At 43.5% G+C, this 17,689-nt stretch overlaps 1 protein-coding gene across 1 annotated transcript in view; it reads left to right on the top strand.

Annotated features, from left to right (window-relative positions):
- Positions 1 to 15,277, top strand: part of LOC310791724 (neuropilin-1a-like) — a gene marked incomplete at both ends in the record, with an annotated part of 135,943 nt that extends 120,666 nt beyond the window's left edge. The window contains 5 exons of the mRNA XM_083653379.1: positions 4,505 to 4,669; positions 8,653 to 8,945; positions 11,158 to 11,254; positions 11,962 to 12,006; positions 15,003 to 15,277. Of these exons, the coding sequence (XP_083509505.1) occupies positions 4,505 to 4,669; positions 8,653 to 8,945; positions 11,158 to 11,254; positions 11,962 to 12,006; positions 15,003 to 15,277 (875 nt within the window). The remainder of the gene's footprint in view (positions 1 to 4,504; positions 4,670 to 8,652; positions 8,946 to 11,157; positions 11,255 to 11,961; positions 12,007 to 15,002) is intronic.
- Between the last annotated feature and the right edge of the window lie 2,412 nt (positions 15,278 to 17,689).

A 17,689-nucleotide genomic window follows, 5' to 3' on the forward strand; every position in this document is an offset into this window, starting at 1 on the left:
CAAGCTACACAGGGCTTGAGTGTGTAAAACACAAGCTACACAGGGCTTGAGTGTGTAAAACACAAGCTACACAGGGCTTGAGTGTGTAACACAAGCTACACAGGGTTTGAGTGTGTAAAACACAAGCTACACAGGGTTTGAGTGTGTAAAACACAAGCTACACAGGGTTTGAGTGTGTAACACAAGCTACACAGGGTTTGAGTGTGTAAAACACAAGCTACACAGGGTTTGAGTGTGTAAAACACAAGTTACACAGGGCTTGAGTGTGTAAAACACAAGCTACACAGGGCTTGAGTGTGTAACACAAGCTACACAGGGTTTGAGTGTGTAAAACACAAGCTACACAGGGTTTGAGTGTGTAAAACACAAGCTACACAGGGTTTGAGTGTGTAAAACACAAGCTACACAGGGCTTGAGTGTGTAAAACACAAGCTACACAGGGTTTGAGTGTGTAAGAACACAAGCTACACAGGGTTTGAGTGTGTAAAACACAAGCTACACAGGGTTTGAGTGTGTAAAACACAAGCTACACAGGGTTTGAGTGTGTAAAACACAAGCTACACAGGGTTTGAGTGTGTAAAACACAAGCTACACAGGGCTTGAGTGTGTAAAACACAAGCTACACAGGGTTTGAGTGTGTACAAACAATGCAGGAGCAACTTGGATAAAGCTTTTGAAGGCTAAAAGCTGGAACACATCAAGCCAACTTCAAACAACTATAGCGTCAACGAAGGCAGACTGTCGCCTCGCCTTTTTCACAGCCAAAATGTCAACTAGCACGTACGTTCTGTCAACTAGCACGTACGTTCTGTCAACTAGCACGTACGTTCTGTCAACTAGCACGTACGTTCTGTCAACTAGCACGTTCTGCACCGGCGTTGTTTGCCTACTTCTAATCGAGAATATGTCTGATAAGAAGTTGCACCCAGTGGCCAATCCCCCCCCCCCCCCGGCTTTCCTCTGATGACGCGGAAGTGAACTGAAAAGCTGTAGTTCCTCCAATGGCCACTAGGTGTTGGGGGCAGTAGGCATATCCCTCATGTTAAAATGCCTGACTTTGTAACAGGATTAAACATCTTTCCAGTGAGGGGCAAAACACAGTTTTGGTCTATATAGCTAATTTCACCTTTTCATAACAACTGTGGGGGTACATTTTTATATAACTCGCCCGTTTGGAGTAAAATACACGATAGAAAAAGGGGTGATTGACAGGTCGCCTGTCCAGTGATCGCGCATCTTGCCGATCACGGACCAATAGCAGGCGGAGCTGCGGCTCTGGGAAACTCCCATCTCACGTGAGGTGCGCGAGGACTCAACCCATTCCCTCCCACTCTGCTGACGAAAAATCAAGATGGCGACGGCCAACGTTTCAACTCCAAACGGGAGACCAAGATCAATGGCAAGCTCTGTCCATATTTTTAGGTCAGTGGTTGCAACTGGCGTCAGGTCTTGCCTGGTTTTTTGTTTCTGGAAGAAGAAAGGAAGGGGAGGAGATGAAACATAAGAAGAAACCACACTGAATGGGTACAGAGACACTGAATGGGTACAGAGACAGAGACAGAGACAGAGACAGAGACACAGACAGAGACAGAGACAGAGACAGAGACAGAGACAGAGACAGACACAGAGACAGAGACAGAGACAGAGACAGAGACAGAGACAGACACAGAGACAGAGACAGAGACAGAGACAGAGACAGAGACAGAGACAGAGACAGGCTCAAGGGACTTTCCTGTGTCTGTGTATTGGAATGACCGGATGAGATGATCAGACTCACAGAGACAGAATGAGATGAAAAGTTCAAAAAAGAAAGGTCCAAGACACTCTTCTGGCAGAAAGTCAAAAGCCTTTATTTGGATGGCTATTTCATTATGAAAGGTTTAAATCATAGCTAGTGCATGTTAAAAGAGCTGGGACATGACCCACGCGTAGCGACACAAACTAGGGCATTCACGACTAGTGAATTTTACTAGTCGACTAGTCATCCCTAAAGGTAGTCTAGTCGTTTTTTTTGTTTTTTTTTAATCTTTAAGAAAGAACATGAGGTATTTACACGACATACTTATATATGTCGTATATATACTTATATATACTTATATATATCATATCCCATATCCCCCACAAAGAACATCAAAACACAACAAAACAAAACAAGAAAACTGCATAAGATACACAATAATCCAAGAACAAACAAGCCTATTGGACAAACAACCAAACAAAAACAATGCATTCAGCTCCTATCCTGATAAGCCTAATGACACTGGGGTAAAAAGTTCTTCAAGTCAAACTCTGTATGTGGTTGCCATATTTTGGGGATGTCTAAGGCTGGTTTCACACCGACGACCCAAGCCTTGCCTTGCCTCAACCCACGCCTACGCCGAGCTGGGCGTGAACCTGTTACACGCTTTTGCGATCACACCGCACGCCTTTTGCACGCCGAACCTGGAGCCGAGTCACAAGCGCCTCTCCTCTCTCCCGACTGTATTTTTTCACGTGTTGTCCAGAATTGTCATGGGTAGCCTCTAGGTAAAATAAATCGGATATATTTAATGTTCTATTGATGCTGGATATGTATAACCAGGTCTGACTATAGTCGGACATTTTAGAGAGGTGATCTTGCAAGAATATGTGCTGGCACAACAACATTGTCCATCTTGCTTCTTCGGTCGCTATTCTCTCTCATGAAGATTTGTTTGCCGACAGGGAGAAAGCCCCACGTGATAGCCACCCGTCAATCTCTCTCTCGCTCTCTCTCTCTGCTCAATACTGTTGTAGAAACTCCATTTTATTTTGAAATTCAGTTGACTTTGCCAGTTCCCACGGATATTGTCGCGTTTTTCTTTCATGGCTTGACAGAAAAGCCTGCCTGCACGCGCCTTGTCGGCGTGAAAATAGAACTCTCGCCTATTCGATAAAATCGGCAAGGCACAGGCAAGGCGTGGGTACACGCAGGGTTCACGCTCAGGCGTCCGGTGTACACAGCCTCGTTGACTAAAACAGATGCCTATTAAAAAGCGTGGGTAAAGGCAAGGCATAGGCAAGGCTTGGGTCGCCGGTGTGAAACCAGCCTAAGAATCTGCCTTTGCTCTTGTAGTAAATGTTATCCAACGTATGGTAGCTTAAGAGTTCATTCCACCAGTGAACTACAGCTGGGGGATTGGATGCTTTCCAATTTAAAGCTATGCATTTCCTAGCTGCCAACAGGGCAAGATCTATGTATTTACTTTGAATGCATTGTTTTTGTTTGGTTGTTTGTCCAATAGTCTTGTTTGTTCTTGGATTATTGTGTATCTTATGCAGTTTCCTTGTTTTGTTTTGTTGTTTTTTGATGTTCTTTGTGGGGGATATGGGATATGATAGTCCATGTGTATGTCGTGTAAATACCTCATGTTCTTTCTTAAAGATAAAAAAAAAAAAAAAACGACTAGTCGACTACTAAGCACAGCGTCGACTAGTGGTTTTACTAGTCGACTAGTCTGTGAATGCCCTAACACAAACGGCCTTCTTCAGGGTGTTCTTCAGGGTACCCCGAAGAAGGCTGTTGCACTAGTTATGATTTAAACCTTTCATAATGAACTAGGCATCTAAATAAAGGCTTTTTACTTTCTGTCAGAAGAGTGCCTTGGACCTTTCTTTTTTGAACCTCTGTGATCCTCACCAAAGAGCACCTTCACCGCACCAGTTTTGGACTTCTGAGCACTCTGGACCTTTTTCCTTCCTCACAATGAGACGAAGTTGGAGAAATGCGCAGAGCGTTTTGTGCGTGCCCTCTCTTCGGCTTCAGATTCCCCCTTCAATCTGTCTCCTCTCCTTCCTCTACGTCTTCAATCTGTCTCCTCTCCTTCCTCTACGTCGTTGTGATCGAAGCGGTTTCCACAGGTGAATGTAATGAGGGATCATAGCTTTCACCTGGACTCACCAGGTCACTCTATTTCAGGGAAAGACGAGACTCTCAGTATGTTTGAACAGCCAGTGTAAAACGCTGAGTGAGTCACTCAGTGTCTTTGACACATAGCAGACACACTGCTGCTGTAGCAGCCTTTTCAGAAGAGAGCCCACCGGTTCACAGTTCCAGTTTGCTGTCTTGATGTTTTTACAGAAGCAGACAGGGGCTTATTAAATACTGTAGGAACTAAGCCCCACCTATAGACCCCCCCCCCCCCCCGATTTTTTTATCCAGAATGCAACTCGGGCAAGTTATCAGATATCTGCACTGATTGCAAAGGGTGGACGAGCTTTTTCATGTGGTGACTTTGTGAAACAGTGTTTGAATGTGGCTGCGATTGCGATTGCGATTCACTCCTGAGATTGCATCCCTGCAAATTGTCATGGCAAATTGTTTACAAAAGATGGACAATAAAGCTGATTTTCAAAGTACCTTGAGGATTTTTCAAGTTGTGAATTAAGTCAAATTTCTCTCTTGATTACAAAGGTGGAAAATACAACTGTTTTTAACTGCGTTCTATCTCAAATGAATGTAAATGTCAATACTTGACTGACCCAGCTCCTGTCTGTCCTGCAGAGTACCTGTGGTTTGCCTGTAACTTTGATTCCGCCTCGTCGATCCCCTTCTGCGGATGGACCAGAGAGAGCGGGACCGGGGCCGAGTGGTTCATCCAGGCCAACGGAGTGTCCGCCGTCCACAGGGAACCAACGCTGGACCACACAGGTAGGAGACGGCTATGGGCCTGATGTTCAGTGGGCTCATTCTCTTTAGCTGGTACCCCTCAACAGATGGTTGACAGCAGTGGTTCTCTACACTTTGGGCCCCGGGAGCACCGGTAAACACACATTTGCTCTTCTCATGACTTATAGATAAGGCCTATTGTGAATTGGGTCATGATAGTTTCTAGTCTAGTTATTAAAAAAGAAAAAAAAAAAGTTTGGGAAACACTCAGTTCAGTTAAGTTCAGTGTTTAATTATTTATAGTGCAACATCACCCCAAGGGGGCTGTGTACACTTCACAGCAAAAAAGCAATTTGAAATATATGTATGCACACACAAACAAACAAAGAACGCACACACGCACGCGTGCAACGTGTGCGCACACACACACACACACACACACACACGCACGCGCGCACGCACACACACACACACACACACGTGCACGCGCGCAACGTGCGCACGCACACGCACACACACACACACACACACACACACACACACACAGTCTCACAAACTATTGCACAGATATACCCACATAGACAACAATGGGCAACATGAATATTCACAAAGCAGAATCAACAGGAAAATGTAAAACCCATATGGATGTAGTTGCGGCGAGAGTAACAGAGGAAATGGAATGACTAGTGATCACCACAAACAGTAGTAACAGTAAAACATTGAGGAGTTGTACATAAATGACAGCATGTTATCGATCAGTGATAGTGCAGAGAGAAAAGGTGGGTTTTAAGCCTGGATTTAAAAATGTCTACAGAGTCGGCTTCTCTAACAGTCAGGGGAAGGGCATTCCAGAGATGTGCGAATGCTCTGCCCCCGACTCTTTGTTTCTTGAACCTGGTGAATGTCAGGTCACCAGCATCTTGGGAGCGTAACGACCATCCTGGAATGTAAGGTTTGATTAGATCAGATATATAAGATGGTGCAAGTCCATTCAGGGCCTTGTAGGTCAGGAGGAGCAGCTTAACATCAGCTCTGGCCTGTATCGGCAGCCAATGCAATGATATGAGCGTTGGTGTAATATGGTCGAATTTCCTTGTTCTGGTTAGAACTCTAGCTGCTGCATTCTGGACTAATTTAAGACCGTTAGTTGTAGAGTTAAGCTGTGTTCACACCGAGATATTTATTTTTCTCCCTGTCGCTCGATTCAACCCTTTGGAATCGCTCTGTCGCTGTGTTTAAATCGCTCGTCAACTGGCACAAGAATTGACGGACATCTGGGGGCTACCGTTAGACAGGAATCGGGATGAAAACGCAAATGTCATGATGTTTGTCCACTACGAGCCACCGTATTTGTTTACAAACTAAGCCTATCAGCATGCTCCTAACGCAAGCTTGTGGGTCTATACCGGTAGTACAGACTTCACTTCATGTCAGCTGTCACTCAGTCTGTCAATGCGGTTTGTTGCCACACCAATAAACCAGCGGTTTGTTCCAAGCCAGTGTGATCCTTGACTCACACGGCAGCCAATCAGCGTTGGGCGGCAAGCGACTTTTGCCAGCAAAATTTCGCTTGTTGGGATATTTCATCTCGGGCGACAAGCGAATTTTTGTCTCTGTCGCTCGGACGCCCAGCGATTTTTCTCCCGGGCTAATATACACTCAATCGCTCATTTGCATTGACTTTGTATGTACTGTAAACTCGATGCCAGCGAAAAACTTTAATAGGTCGGTGTGAACGCACCTTTAGAGTTAGAGAATGTAGAAGTTAGAGAACGTAGAAGAATTATGTTTTTTATGCTAGTTTGACTGGTATCTCTCTACCTGCAATACAGATAATCTAATGGCCAAAATCACATCTAGCAATAAGAATATTCTCACATTTGGGTCTGAGAAACACAATCTCATCCAATGAGGGTCTGTGGCTGCAATGTGGACTAAAGGATATGCTTGATATGAAAAGGGTTGCGACGCACTCTTTGTGGCTCTTAACAACAAGAGCTTAGCAACAACGCTAAGCTAAGCAGCTGTTGAAAACCCATCTGAAGCACGGAGCTCTTGCTAAAAGTCCCAATAGTTTAAAATTGTACCTGTTAAATGCCTAATAAAGTCTTGGCGCTCTTGGGAATTTACAACAGTGCCTCTTTTCCATTGTAAAATAAGCAGAGAAACAAGCCAAGGCTGAGGAGAGATTCCCGCTGGACGTAAACGTGCCCCTGTGGTCTGGATCCAACAAATGTGTGAAAGCTACAAACCACTGAACCGAGCCTGATTTGTGGTGTCTCATGTAGAGCCTGGAGCTGCTCCATTGACAATGAATTTGGAGACGGTCCGAGCCAAGGATAGAGGCAGAAACAGAGGAGTGGCCAGACTGCTGCAGACAGAAACATTCTCAGAATCGTAAACAAGTCCGAGATTTTGATTTAGACCCGGATCGTTTTTCCTGACGTAAGTTTACAAGACGAGAATAACCGTAGGTAAGAGGGTCCAGAATCCTGACTGACGTGATTATGTGCAGTCCATAAAAGTTACATGAAAGATTGAGACAGGAAAATTATTACTTCGTCCTAGCTAACGTAATCCCTCCAAAATAGGGCTTTTATAGGAGTCGTTTGCCCAAAAATTTAAATTGGAATCAGACGCAATGCAAGTACAGTATCCTCAATGCCATAAAGCTCAACAGTGACGCCCAGTTTTTCTCAGCTCCTTGTCCGGAAGAGAATTCCCCATTCATTTTCTCCATAGACATTTAAAACAAATCTTTATCAAGAGTTTTAAGCCTGGAACCAAGCCAACCAGCCACCTACTGAATCGTGAGTGACCATAAGACATTTCACTTGGAGCCAAACAAATTCTAATTATATTTTCAAACACCGCACCACCCCCGTTTTTATTTTTTGTTTTTACTCCAAGTTAAACGTTTTATGGTCACATGATTCAGTCGGTGGCGGGTTGGCTTGGTTCCAGGCTTAAAACTCGTTATATAAGGATTTTTCGAAATGTCTATGGAGAAAATGTGCTCTATAGTAACACTAGGCACAAGGTACATAGGCCTACTGATGAACCTGTGTACAGTGCGAAAAGAACAGTAGACTATAGATATCTCTCTACTCAATAGAATATTCATGTTTTTTTTATTTTTATGAATGAAATGCTTAATTTTGTATTTGTAAATTATAGCATCCAAATGCATCCATCATAATCGTAGGATCAACACTTCACTGTGGAAAACTCTATGATTGATATTTGTGTTGACATAGATGTAGCGGCAGTCTTGGAATAATTTCACCATCATGTGTAGACTTGATTCTGACCGATGTCATGTCCAAAACATGCCAATTTTGAGTCATTGGATAAATAAATAAAGTGTGGTGAATGTAATGTCCAGGTGAATGTAATGTCCAGGTGAATGTATGTCCAGGTGAATGTAATGTCCAGGTGAATGTATGTCCAGGTGAATGTAATGTCCAGGTGAATGTATATCCAGGTGAATGTATGTCCAGGTGAATGTATATCCAGGTGAATGTATATCCAGGTGAATGTATGTCCAGGTAAATGTTATGTCCAGGTGAATGTATATCCAGGTGAATGTATGTCCAGGTGAATGTAATGTCCAGGTGAATGTATCTCCAGGTGAATTTAGGGTGTTTGTTTTATACTCTGTGATTAGCAAGGACAGTTCGTAGTTCTGCTGTACAGGGGGCATTGAGTGCAGCACTTACAACAGTAATGCACATTTAGCATTTAGCAAAATAGAATGAACCTCAGTGCATAAGCAACAAATACTTTCTTTGTTATAATAGCATTACATTGATGTTTTAATACCACAAGTGACTATAATGAGGTGTGTGCTTTATATGGATATGAATAGCCTTTGCTGCAGAGAACCTGCATTACTGTCATCTTTTTTGAATTTATCATAAAAAGGTGAATTTCATGATCTGCAATTGTCTGAACCTACTAGCAGCCCTTATATCACCTCACAATACACTCTCAGTTCTTACCTTGTGTTGCGCTGCCCTCTGCAGGCGGACTGGGGAACTTCATCTACATGCAGCTGAGTGACACAGAGACGGCAGAAGACGAAGTCGAGGACTGGGAGGGTGAGCGTGCAGCACGGCTGGCCAGCCCGGCCATCACGGCACCACACGCCGACCTGTGCATGTCCTTCTGGTACCACATGCTGGGCCAGGCGGGGGCGCTGCACATCAAGCAGAGGAAGGCAGAGGGTGAGCAGTTCCTCTGGACCGTCAGCGGCCACCAGGGGAGCCGCTGGAGAGAGGCACGGGTGCTGCTGCCGCACTCCAGCACCTCCTATCAGGTACTGTAGAGGCACAATGAAGCACTCTGGAATTACGTTTTTTTTTTTTTTTTACCATTATTTATACAGGGGGAGTCTCACTGAGAGCAATGCTCTCTTTTTCAGCAGCGCCCTGTTCACATTCACACACACATTCATACCTGGAAGCTGATCAAACTTGTTCATGTCAAGGACCCCTGAACTGACACAAATTAGACCATGGAACCTCATTTGATTAGATTGTATTCCCCATCTGATTTGCTTTTAGAGATTTTATTATGTTTATGTTATGTTATTATTATTATGAAACCCATGACCAAAATAGTCATACATTCTGTCATTGTGTTTTACTCATGGATGGATTTATAGTGAAAATTAATTATTCCCCTTTTTGCTGGGGAGCCCCTGGAACCCCCTCAGCGACTTGCGGGGGTCCCCGGACCCCACTTTGAGAATTACTGCATTAAAGCATTGTAGAATGTCCCTCCCCTTTCTCTCTCTTCTAGCACGTTCTGTCTCTATCAACTGGCAACATCAAATAAATCAAAAGTTAATATTTAAAATGACATTCAAGCTTTCACTGAGGCAGCCAACTGTATTTTTAGTCCCGCCCTCCCCCTCATTTAAACAGTTTCCCTCCCCAACTCCTGTCACTCATCTTCAAGTTCAAGTTAATTTTTTTTACGCAGCCCTTCATCACATGCATGTCAAGGACTGTACAGAGAATGAGCCTAACTATCTAACTGCTCAACAATCAACCATAGAACAGACTGATATCAGACAAACATCAGGAAAAGATACACAAAAGCAAATCTTAGCAAGCAGTGTTGTATAAAGTACTCAAAAGCCGTTTCATTTTGCAATTTTCAATTTTCAGAACAACAAACAAAAACAAACAAACTCGGATACAGGAAAAGAAAAGAAAAGAAAGAAAAAACATACATACACTCCAAAATTACAATGTGGTGATACCAGCTGCATAAGGAGGTTATGTGCTTGTAAAAAAAAGTATGCGTGGGATCCCACACAAGGGGGTCCAATTGTCCCCTGTGTCAGAGATTGTTGCACAGCTGTAGGAAAGTCCAGAGAGGACTACTCAAAAGCCATGCTTGAGAAAAAGTACAGCTATTAGAATATTACTTGAGTGAAGGTCGTAAAGTAGCTGATATTTTCTGTACTTAAGTATCAAAAGTAATTTTCTTATATTAAATGTACTCAACTATTGAAAGTAAAAGTACCAGTAAATGCTAGGCATGCCTGGGCTTGATTGGAAATCATCTTCTTGAGTTTTATAGCGGTGCTTGCAGGCTACCAAATTTCTTCTGATTATACTTTGTAACTAAGATGTTTAGGGGAATGTAGTGGAGTAAAAGTATACATTTCATTTGGGAAATGTAGTGGAGTCTGAAGAAGAGCATTGGCACGAAACGTCAGTTACGTCACATCGGGTTAGTTTGTCCATTAAACTTGCTTAATGGAAGCTACAGTGTGCGGACCTTCTCTTCTTGAGTGGAGTAAAAGTATACATTTTATTTGGGAAATGTAGTGGAGTAAAAGTGAAAATTGACAGAAATATAGATACTCAAGTAAAGTACAGATACTCAGAAAAGAATACTTAAGTACTGTACTTAAGTATTATTACTTTGTTACATTACACCACTGTTAGCGAGCCCTAACAGCCTACCTAAACTGAAATGGTGTTTAGTCTGAAGCTGAGACGGCAAACACAAACAAACTGCGGGAAAAACAATGCCATTGTTGTCGGTGTCTTGATTGCTGCATGTTTAGCTTCGCTGTTCTTCCATTTCTTTCTGCTTTCCGTCATTGTTGTTGTGATGACTTGCCTGTGCAGCACACCTAGCCTCGTCATCCTTAGCACCAGCTCACCACTGGACACGCCCACAATTAAGCATACAGCACACCCCGAAAATATCCCGAACGTCATTAAAAAGCCAATGTGAGGCAGCAGGTTTTTGGCACATAATAATATATCCTATTTATTTAATGACATTTTAAAAGTTGCATACTGCAGCTTTAAATATGCATTACAGACACATGTGGTTGTTTGATTGGATGTATCTGAAAGAAATACCACATACCAACAAGCATCCAGCATCAGCTACCAGCTACCATTTTGCAGTCATGCCTTACTTCCGCTGTGCATCTAAATGAAAGCATAAGGCTCGCTGAGGCTGATTGTGTTGTTGTTGTTGTTGTTGTTGTGGTGGTGCAGGTGGTGGTGGAAGGAGTGGCAGACAGACGCAGCACAGGACACATCGCTGTGGACAACATCCAGATCCTGGATGGACTCAACGCCGAGGAGTGCAAGGGTGTGTGACAGCAGCATTGTATTCTATTCTACTCTATTCTATTCTAGTCTATTCCACTCCACTCTATTCTATTCTATTCTATTCTGTACTGTAAAATGCAAATGTGGGGACTTGAGTCACATGACTTGGACACATCAGACTCAAGCCACAATTTGAATTGCTTGAGGCTTGACTTGATGCATGAAGAGAATACTTGAGACTTGACTTGGGTTCTGCTGACTTGGGACCTGACTTTGATTTCGAAAAGGTTTATTAAGTCTTGACTTGAGATGTTATGTTTGTTTAAGTGACTTAGATTGAAAGTGATGAGATTTGTTCCAGCAGACGACTTAATGTAAATTCTGTTTGTTGAATTTGTTTTGAATATTTCAATTTATTGAAGTTGAAGCTGATTATAGAAGTCAAACAAACTCATGATGCTCTTGCCAAGTTGTTATCCTGTTAAAACCAAAATGAATGGAAAAATTCTTCATATTTAGTTTTCTTTAAGATATTATATTGATACTGGACTCTTGATTTGTTCTGTTCTGACCTGACTTGCTGTTCTACAGTTAGACTTGAGACTTGACATTAATGACTTGACTTGGTAATCTACACATTTAGCCTTGGGACGACTTGTGACTCTGGACTGGAGTGAAGTTGCCTTGTCACACCTCTGTGCGATCCCTGTGCCTCAGTCTAACCAGGATTGGTTTTCTCTTCTCTAGATCCAGAAGCTCCTACGTCTCCGCCGACTGAGATCTTCATCTTACGTACGTACCTCAGAGATGATCATTTTGTTGTTACTGTATGATATCATCCCTGGTGATAGTTAACTTTGGCAGAACATGTCCTTTTTCAGTGCACACAGCTCAGTGCACACAGCTCCACAGGACTGCAGATGACAACACGAGATATTTGCCAGTTTTTTCTTTACAGTTCTGTATAGTGAGAGTGGACAAATGACCTTTGTGTTTAAAAGAATGCTATGGACGCCCAGAATTGGTTATTGACCCTTCCTGAACTCTTATCTTTAGGCCTTAGTCATTTGGATCAGAATAATACACAGTTAATACCAGCATAAGACGTTTGCCGTTTTGTTAGTTTTCTGTGGCCCCATTTTCAACATGAGATCTTGTCTGTCTGTTCAAACTCTAATCCAGTTAGAAACGCCGTCCTGAGTTTTGCAGGTTTTTCTGCTGGTTTGAGGCAAATAATAATAATAATAATAATAATAATAATAATAATAGTAAGAAGAAGAAGAAGAAGAAGAAAAATAAGAACAAATTAATTATGTGATAGAAATTGATGGAAATGCATTTGTCGAGTAAATAATGATACAGCATGACGACTTTAATCTGACGCTGCCAGATGGCTTGTTTTCACATAACCATCTGGGAACAAGTCACTCCGGAAACCGTTTCAAACGGCAGGCACTTTCAAAAGAATCCCTGGCAGGTGATTGGATGAACCGTCACACCAAAGCCCGCCTGTAGCTGCCTCATAGGACGTTGATTGGTGTGAACCATTGGTGGTTCATATTCAAACCAATATGTTGTTTTCAAGTGACGTCACGTCAAGATGGCGACCGGGGCAAGGCCATTGACCATTGGCTTGTTTGCAAACCATGTGATCATTCTGGGGGGCAGCAGGCTACATAGAAAGCGATAGGGAAGCACTAGCAAAATTGGACAAGTTGCTAGAAAAATCGCTTCTCCCTGTATACGGATCATATCCTATATGTTTTGCAATCTTCTGGCTGCAGCGTGGAGCGGCATCCAACCCTCTTGCATACTCGCTTTCCTCAATTCTCCATAGTAGCTCTGGGAGAGCTGCCCCCCAGTGACGCCATCAGCATCATCGGAATCACGTGGTTGCAAACAACCTATAGGCGGTTTTCACAGAATTGTCAGTCCTGCTCTGTTTCTCTTTTTTCTTTCTCCTGTCCATAGCAAACACGGCAACAGGAAGTGAGCTGGGGTTCAATTTAGAATGGTTTTGTTGTCAAGTTAAAACCGTCTATAGATTGGAGCAAGATGGATTTGCCGTGTGATCGTGATGTCATGATCTTGTGCGAAGGTTATGACAACTTGTCCAATACTTTAACTTCTTGAAGTACTGTGCTCACATGGTAGCACATGGTAGTATGCGTACAACAGAGGCTCGGTCCTAATCTTTGGATAACTGATGTCATCACAAGAGTTGTCATTATTATTTTCTGTTACCCGGGTCTTGGCATCCTTTATATGTTTCAGTCTCCACTCGAGCCTGGTATTGTTTGGCCTGGTCATTATTGTAAAAGAGAATGCGGCTCTATCTTCCGACAGGCGATATCCCCTAATAGCGCTTTGCGCACTGTTTGCGCGTGCCTTAAGGCACGGAAGATAGCATTCCGCCTTGCGCCATCCGCCAGGTGTTCTGCCGAGTTTTGCTCCCCCGCCCAGCAGCAAAAACAAGCATTCCCACCTCACGCGAGATACTTGTAATGATTTATACAGAAATGTAACTTTTTAAAAGTGATATAATTCTCTGGTAGACGTGACCTCCCTGATTTCTAAGTTAAAACAGCCCCGAAAAATGTTGAGGATGCAATTCTCGGCGGGCATGCGGAAACGTTCACGGCACCTGTTGCAAGCGCAAATTAGAGCCATGCCAATTCTGCCAAAACTCACCTGCGCCCCCAAATGCCTGCGCAAACGGGATTTGGGCGGTCTTAACTACCAGAATTATTCACAGGCGTGGCCAGGCAAGGCTGGGCATTACGTCAATCAAAACCAATCAGATTCCCGTCTTGCAATGGCTGTTTGCGCGAGGCATGCAATATGCTGTAATTCTCGCCATGCGTAATAGAGTGTACTCACTCGTGCGAGGACAGAGGGAGCTTATTGACAGATCGTCTGTGGTGCCAACGACCCTTCGGGTTATGAAGGTAAATAGCCTATGTCCATTGTCCAACAAGTTTTCTCAATTCATTTCCCTCTTTGCGATGTGATAAAAGTTTCTCAGTGAGTTATAGTTGATTGCCTCACTGAATTATCTGCTAATACCCAATTTTAGCAGCATAATTTGATGTTTTGACGTGGCATTCCACTTTCCACTGCGCAAATACCTCTCTGCGCTGGGAGCGCAGCCGTAATCTCCGTGCACCGCACCGCACCGCACCGTAAGAGGTTCTTTTCAAAGCTCTTAGTGCAAAGTAATTGCGTGCTGCTGACGATAGGGTAACGCCATCTATCCCACATTTTAGCGCTGAAACGCCTGCTTTGGCATGGGGCAGCCAATGCCCAGTACAATTATCACAGGCATGCGCTTGTGTCCGCCCCCAATTTGCATTGCACACGGCGTTAAACGAGCGCAAATGCTAAATTAGCGCTTTTGGGAAGATAGAGGGAAAAAACCCTAAAAAAGGGTTTCTCAATAATTTACCTGGTAAAATAAAGGAAATGATGATGATGATGATTGTTTAAGGAGGCCATAACATAAAAGATAATGATTCAGTGCCTCCTGATGACATCACTGGTCCAAATTTAACTCTAGTCATCTCTCAATAACTGTCAAACTAAATGAACGCCTGCAAAACTGTTTACAGTTTTCAGATATGTGTGAGAACAAAATAAATAATTTTTGAAGTGGTGTCCCTTTAAAATTCCCCTGACAGTTGAATGGAAGGAAGCATAACTCGTGTCCACACATCTCTCTCTCTCTCTCTCTTTCTCTGTCTGTGTCTCTCTCTCTCGGTGTGTCTCTCTCTGTCTCTCTCTCTCTGCAGCCATGGACTCCTTCCCCCAGGAGACCAGCGAGCTGGGCGGTCCAGGCAACATGCTGAAGACGCTGGACCCCATCCTCATCACCATCATCGCCATGTCGGCCCTGGGCGTGTTCCTGGGTGCCATCTGTGGCGTGGTGCTGTACTGCGCCTGCTCGCAGGGCAGCATGACCGACAGGAACTTATCCGCCCTGGAGAACTATAACTTTGAGCTGGTGGACGGCGTGAAGTTAAAGAAGGACAAGATGAACGGACAGAGCAACTACTCGGAGGCGTGAGCAGGGAGGGGGCGGGGCTCACACGCTCCGGGAGGACACTTAAAATGCAGCCAATCACGTGGGAGGAACGGGGGCCGAAGCCACACCCACGGGATGGCAGGGCAGGCTGGAAAAAACATACGAAAAAAACAAAAACAAAAAACGATTGAGCCGATGTAATTTTTTTCTCAGGAGCTGCAGTGGAAGGGACTGACCTGTAGGGGGCACTGTGTATAAAGTATCTGTACAGCGAAAAAAGAAAACTAAGGATTATATTTGTTTTTTCGGCGTGCTTTGTTGATTTCATGTAATCACATGCTGGTGTTGAGACCAATTCAGATGAAAGTATTTATCGTTTGTGTACTTTTGTGGAAAGATAAGAAGATTCAAATTTTTGTTATTTTCCATTTTTTATTTTATTTTATTTTTGTTTTTGTTTTTTCAGAGATCATTGTTTCACATAAAGAGCAGAGAGTGTGAACTCGATTTGCTATCCTGATATCTGGCTCTGAAGATGGCCATGACATGTCCCTGTGTACAGTATGTGTGTGTGTGTGTGTGTGTGTGTGTGTGTGTGTGTGTGTGTGTGTGTTTGTGTGTTTGTGTTTGTGTGTGTTCATGGATGTGTTACATTCACATACACCTGGATACATGGAGTGTAGGTGTGTGTGTGTGTGTGTGTGCACATGTGCATGTGTGTGTGTGTGTGGGTGTGTGTGTGTTTGTATGTGCATTACACTCATGTTGATCTGTATACATGAAGTGCATGCGTCTTTCATCCTGTGTGTGCGCGCGCGTGTGTGTGTGTGTGTGTTTGTATATGTGCATTACACTCATGTTGATCTGTATACATGAAGTGCATGCATCCTTCAGCCTGTGTGTGTGTGTGTGTGTGTGTGTGTGTGTGTGTGTGTGTGTGTGTGTGTGTGTGCGTGCATGCGTGCGTGCGTGCCCTGGCTGACCCCGTTGACCTGTGTCTAGTTCCGACAGTGCCTTTTTTTTCCTCAAACGTTTCTGTTGCCTTGTTTTCTGCTGGTTGTTTTTTCATCAAAAGCTACATCCAGGGTTCCTACACAAAACTGGAGAATTCTGGAAAATTCATAATGATATTTGTTTGTGTAGAGAACAATCTTCAGCTTCAGATCTAATTGGTTCTCAAAGTGGTGTCCAGGGACCCTCAGGGGTCCTTACGGGGGTTCCAGAAAAAAGGGGAATAATTTATTTTCACTATAATTCCATCCATAATAACTAACAAAATGACAGAATGTATGACTGTTTTGGTCATGGCTTTCATACACTTGCTGTAGCCTAATAGAGCATCTAAAAGCAAAAAAAAATATATCAGATTGAGTTCTGTGGTCTAATTTGTGTCAGTTTAGGGATCCTTGACATGAAAAAGTTTAGGGTCCGGAAAAGTTTGTAAGCAGAAAATGTGTAGGAACCCTGAATGCCTCCGCTTCATGGCACATGACATATTGTACATACAGTAGGTTTTAATATATTTGAGCGCCCTTTTCTATAGAAGAAGACACATGTGCTGTGGTATCCTTTCTGTGAGCCAATCAGAATCACTTTATTGATATATATATATATATATATATATATATATATATATATATAACAAATGTACAGGAATTTTGTCTCAACATTGACTTGAACTGGAGAGTGGTTTCTTTCCAACGCATTCTCACTCCCAAGTCGGCACATCCTGACGTTTGGTCACGTCATGTTGTTACTTCCCGAAGAGAAAGGTCGCCGCCTGCTGTCAGAAAGCAGCGTTGCGGGCACGGCGACGGTAATTACGTGAGCTTGAATTCTGGGAAACAAGGTGTTGAATTTGGAGAAGCGAGGTGGACCCTCACGTGAAATGAAGGCTTGTTGGAGAAGCACCGACGATGCGTATGCCTGGGGCTTTCAAACAGGGTTCCTATGAAGGAAACCCCCAGGGGGCACGGGGAGAACATGCAAACTCCACACAGAAAGGCCCTTTTGATGACCCCACCCGGGTGGTGGGCACTCGAGGACATGCGGACTGGCACGCATTCCTTCAGGGCTCACAGCGTCCCAGGTGGGAATCGAACCCAGGACCTTCTAGCTGTGAGGCGACAGCGCTTACCACTGCACCACCGTGCCCCCTGGAAATGTGATTTTTGTATGGGGATTTCCATTAAATGCATGAAATAAGGTATGTGGTTAACAAAAGTTTATGAAACAGCGAAGTTTGTGTACAGCAAGATAATCTTCACAAATGAGGACCACTTTCGTGATTTGCGTAAATGTTTTTCAACGCAATTTTCAGAAAACTTTTGATAACTACAGACCGTATTTCATGAATTGAACTGACCCATACAAAAAACCCATTGCCTTATCCCTTTATGAACCAGGAAGTGCAGGGACTGTTTTTCTGGGTAAGCCTACAAAAATACGTCATCC

The sequence above is a fragment of the Poromitra crassiceps genome (genome assembly GCF_964638095.1).
Source record: "Poromitra crassiceps genome assembly, chromosome: 17".
NCBI classification, from domain to species: Eukaryota; Metazoa; Chordata; class Actinopteri; order Beryciformes; family Melamphaidae; genus Poromitra; species Poromitra crassiceps.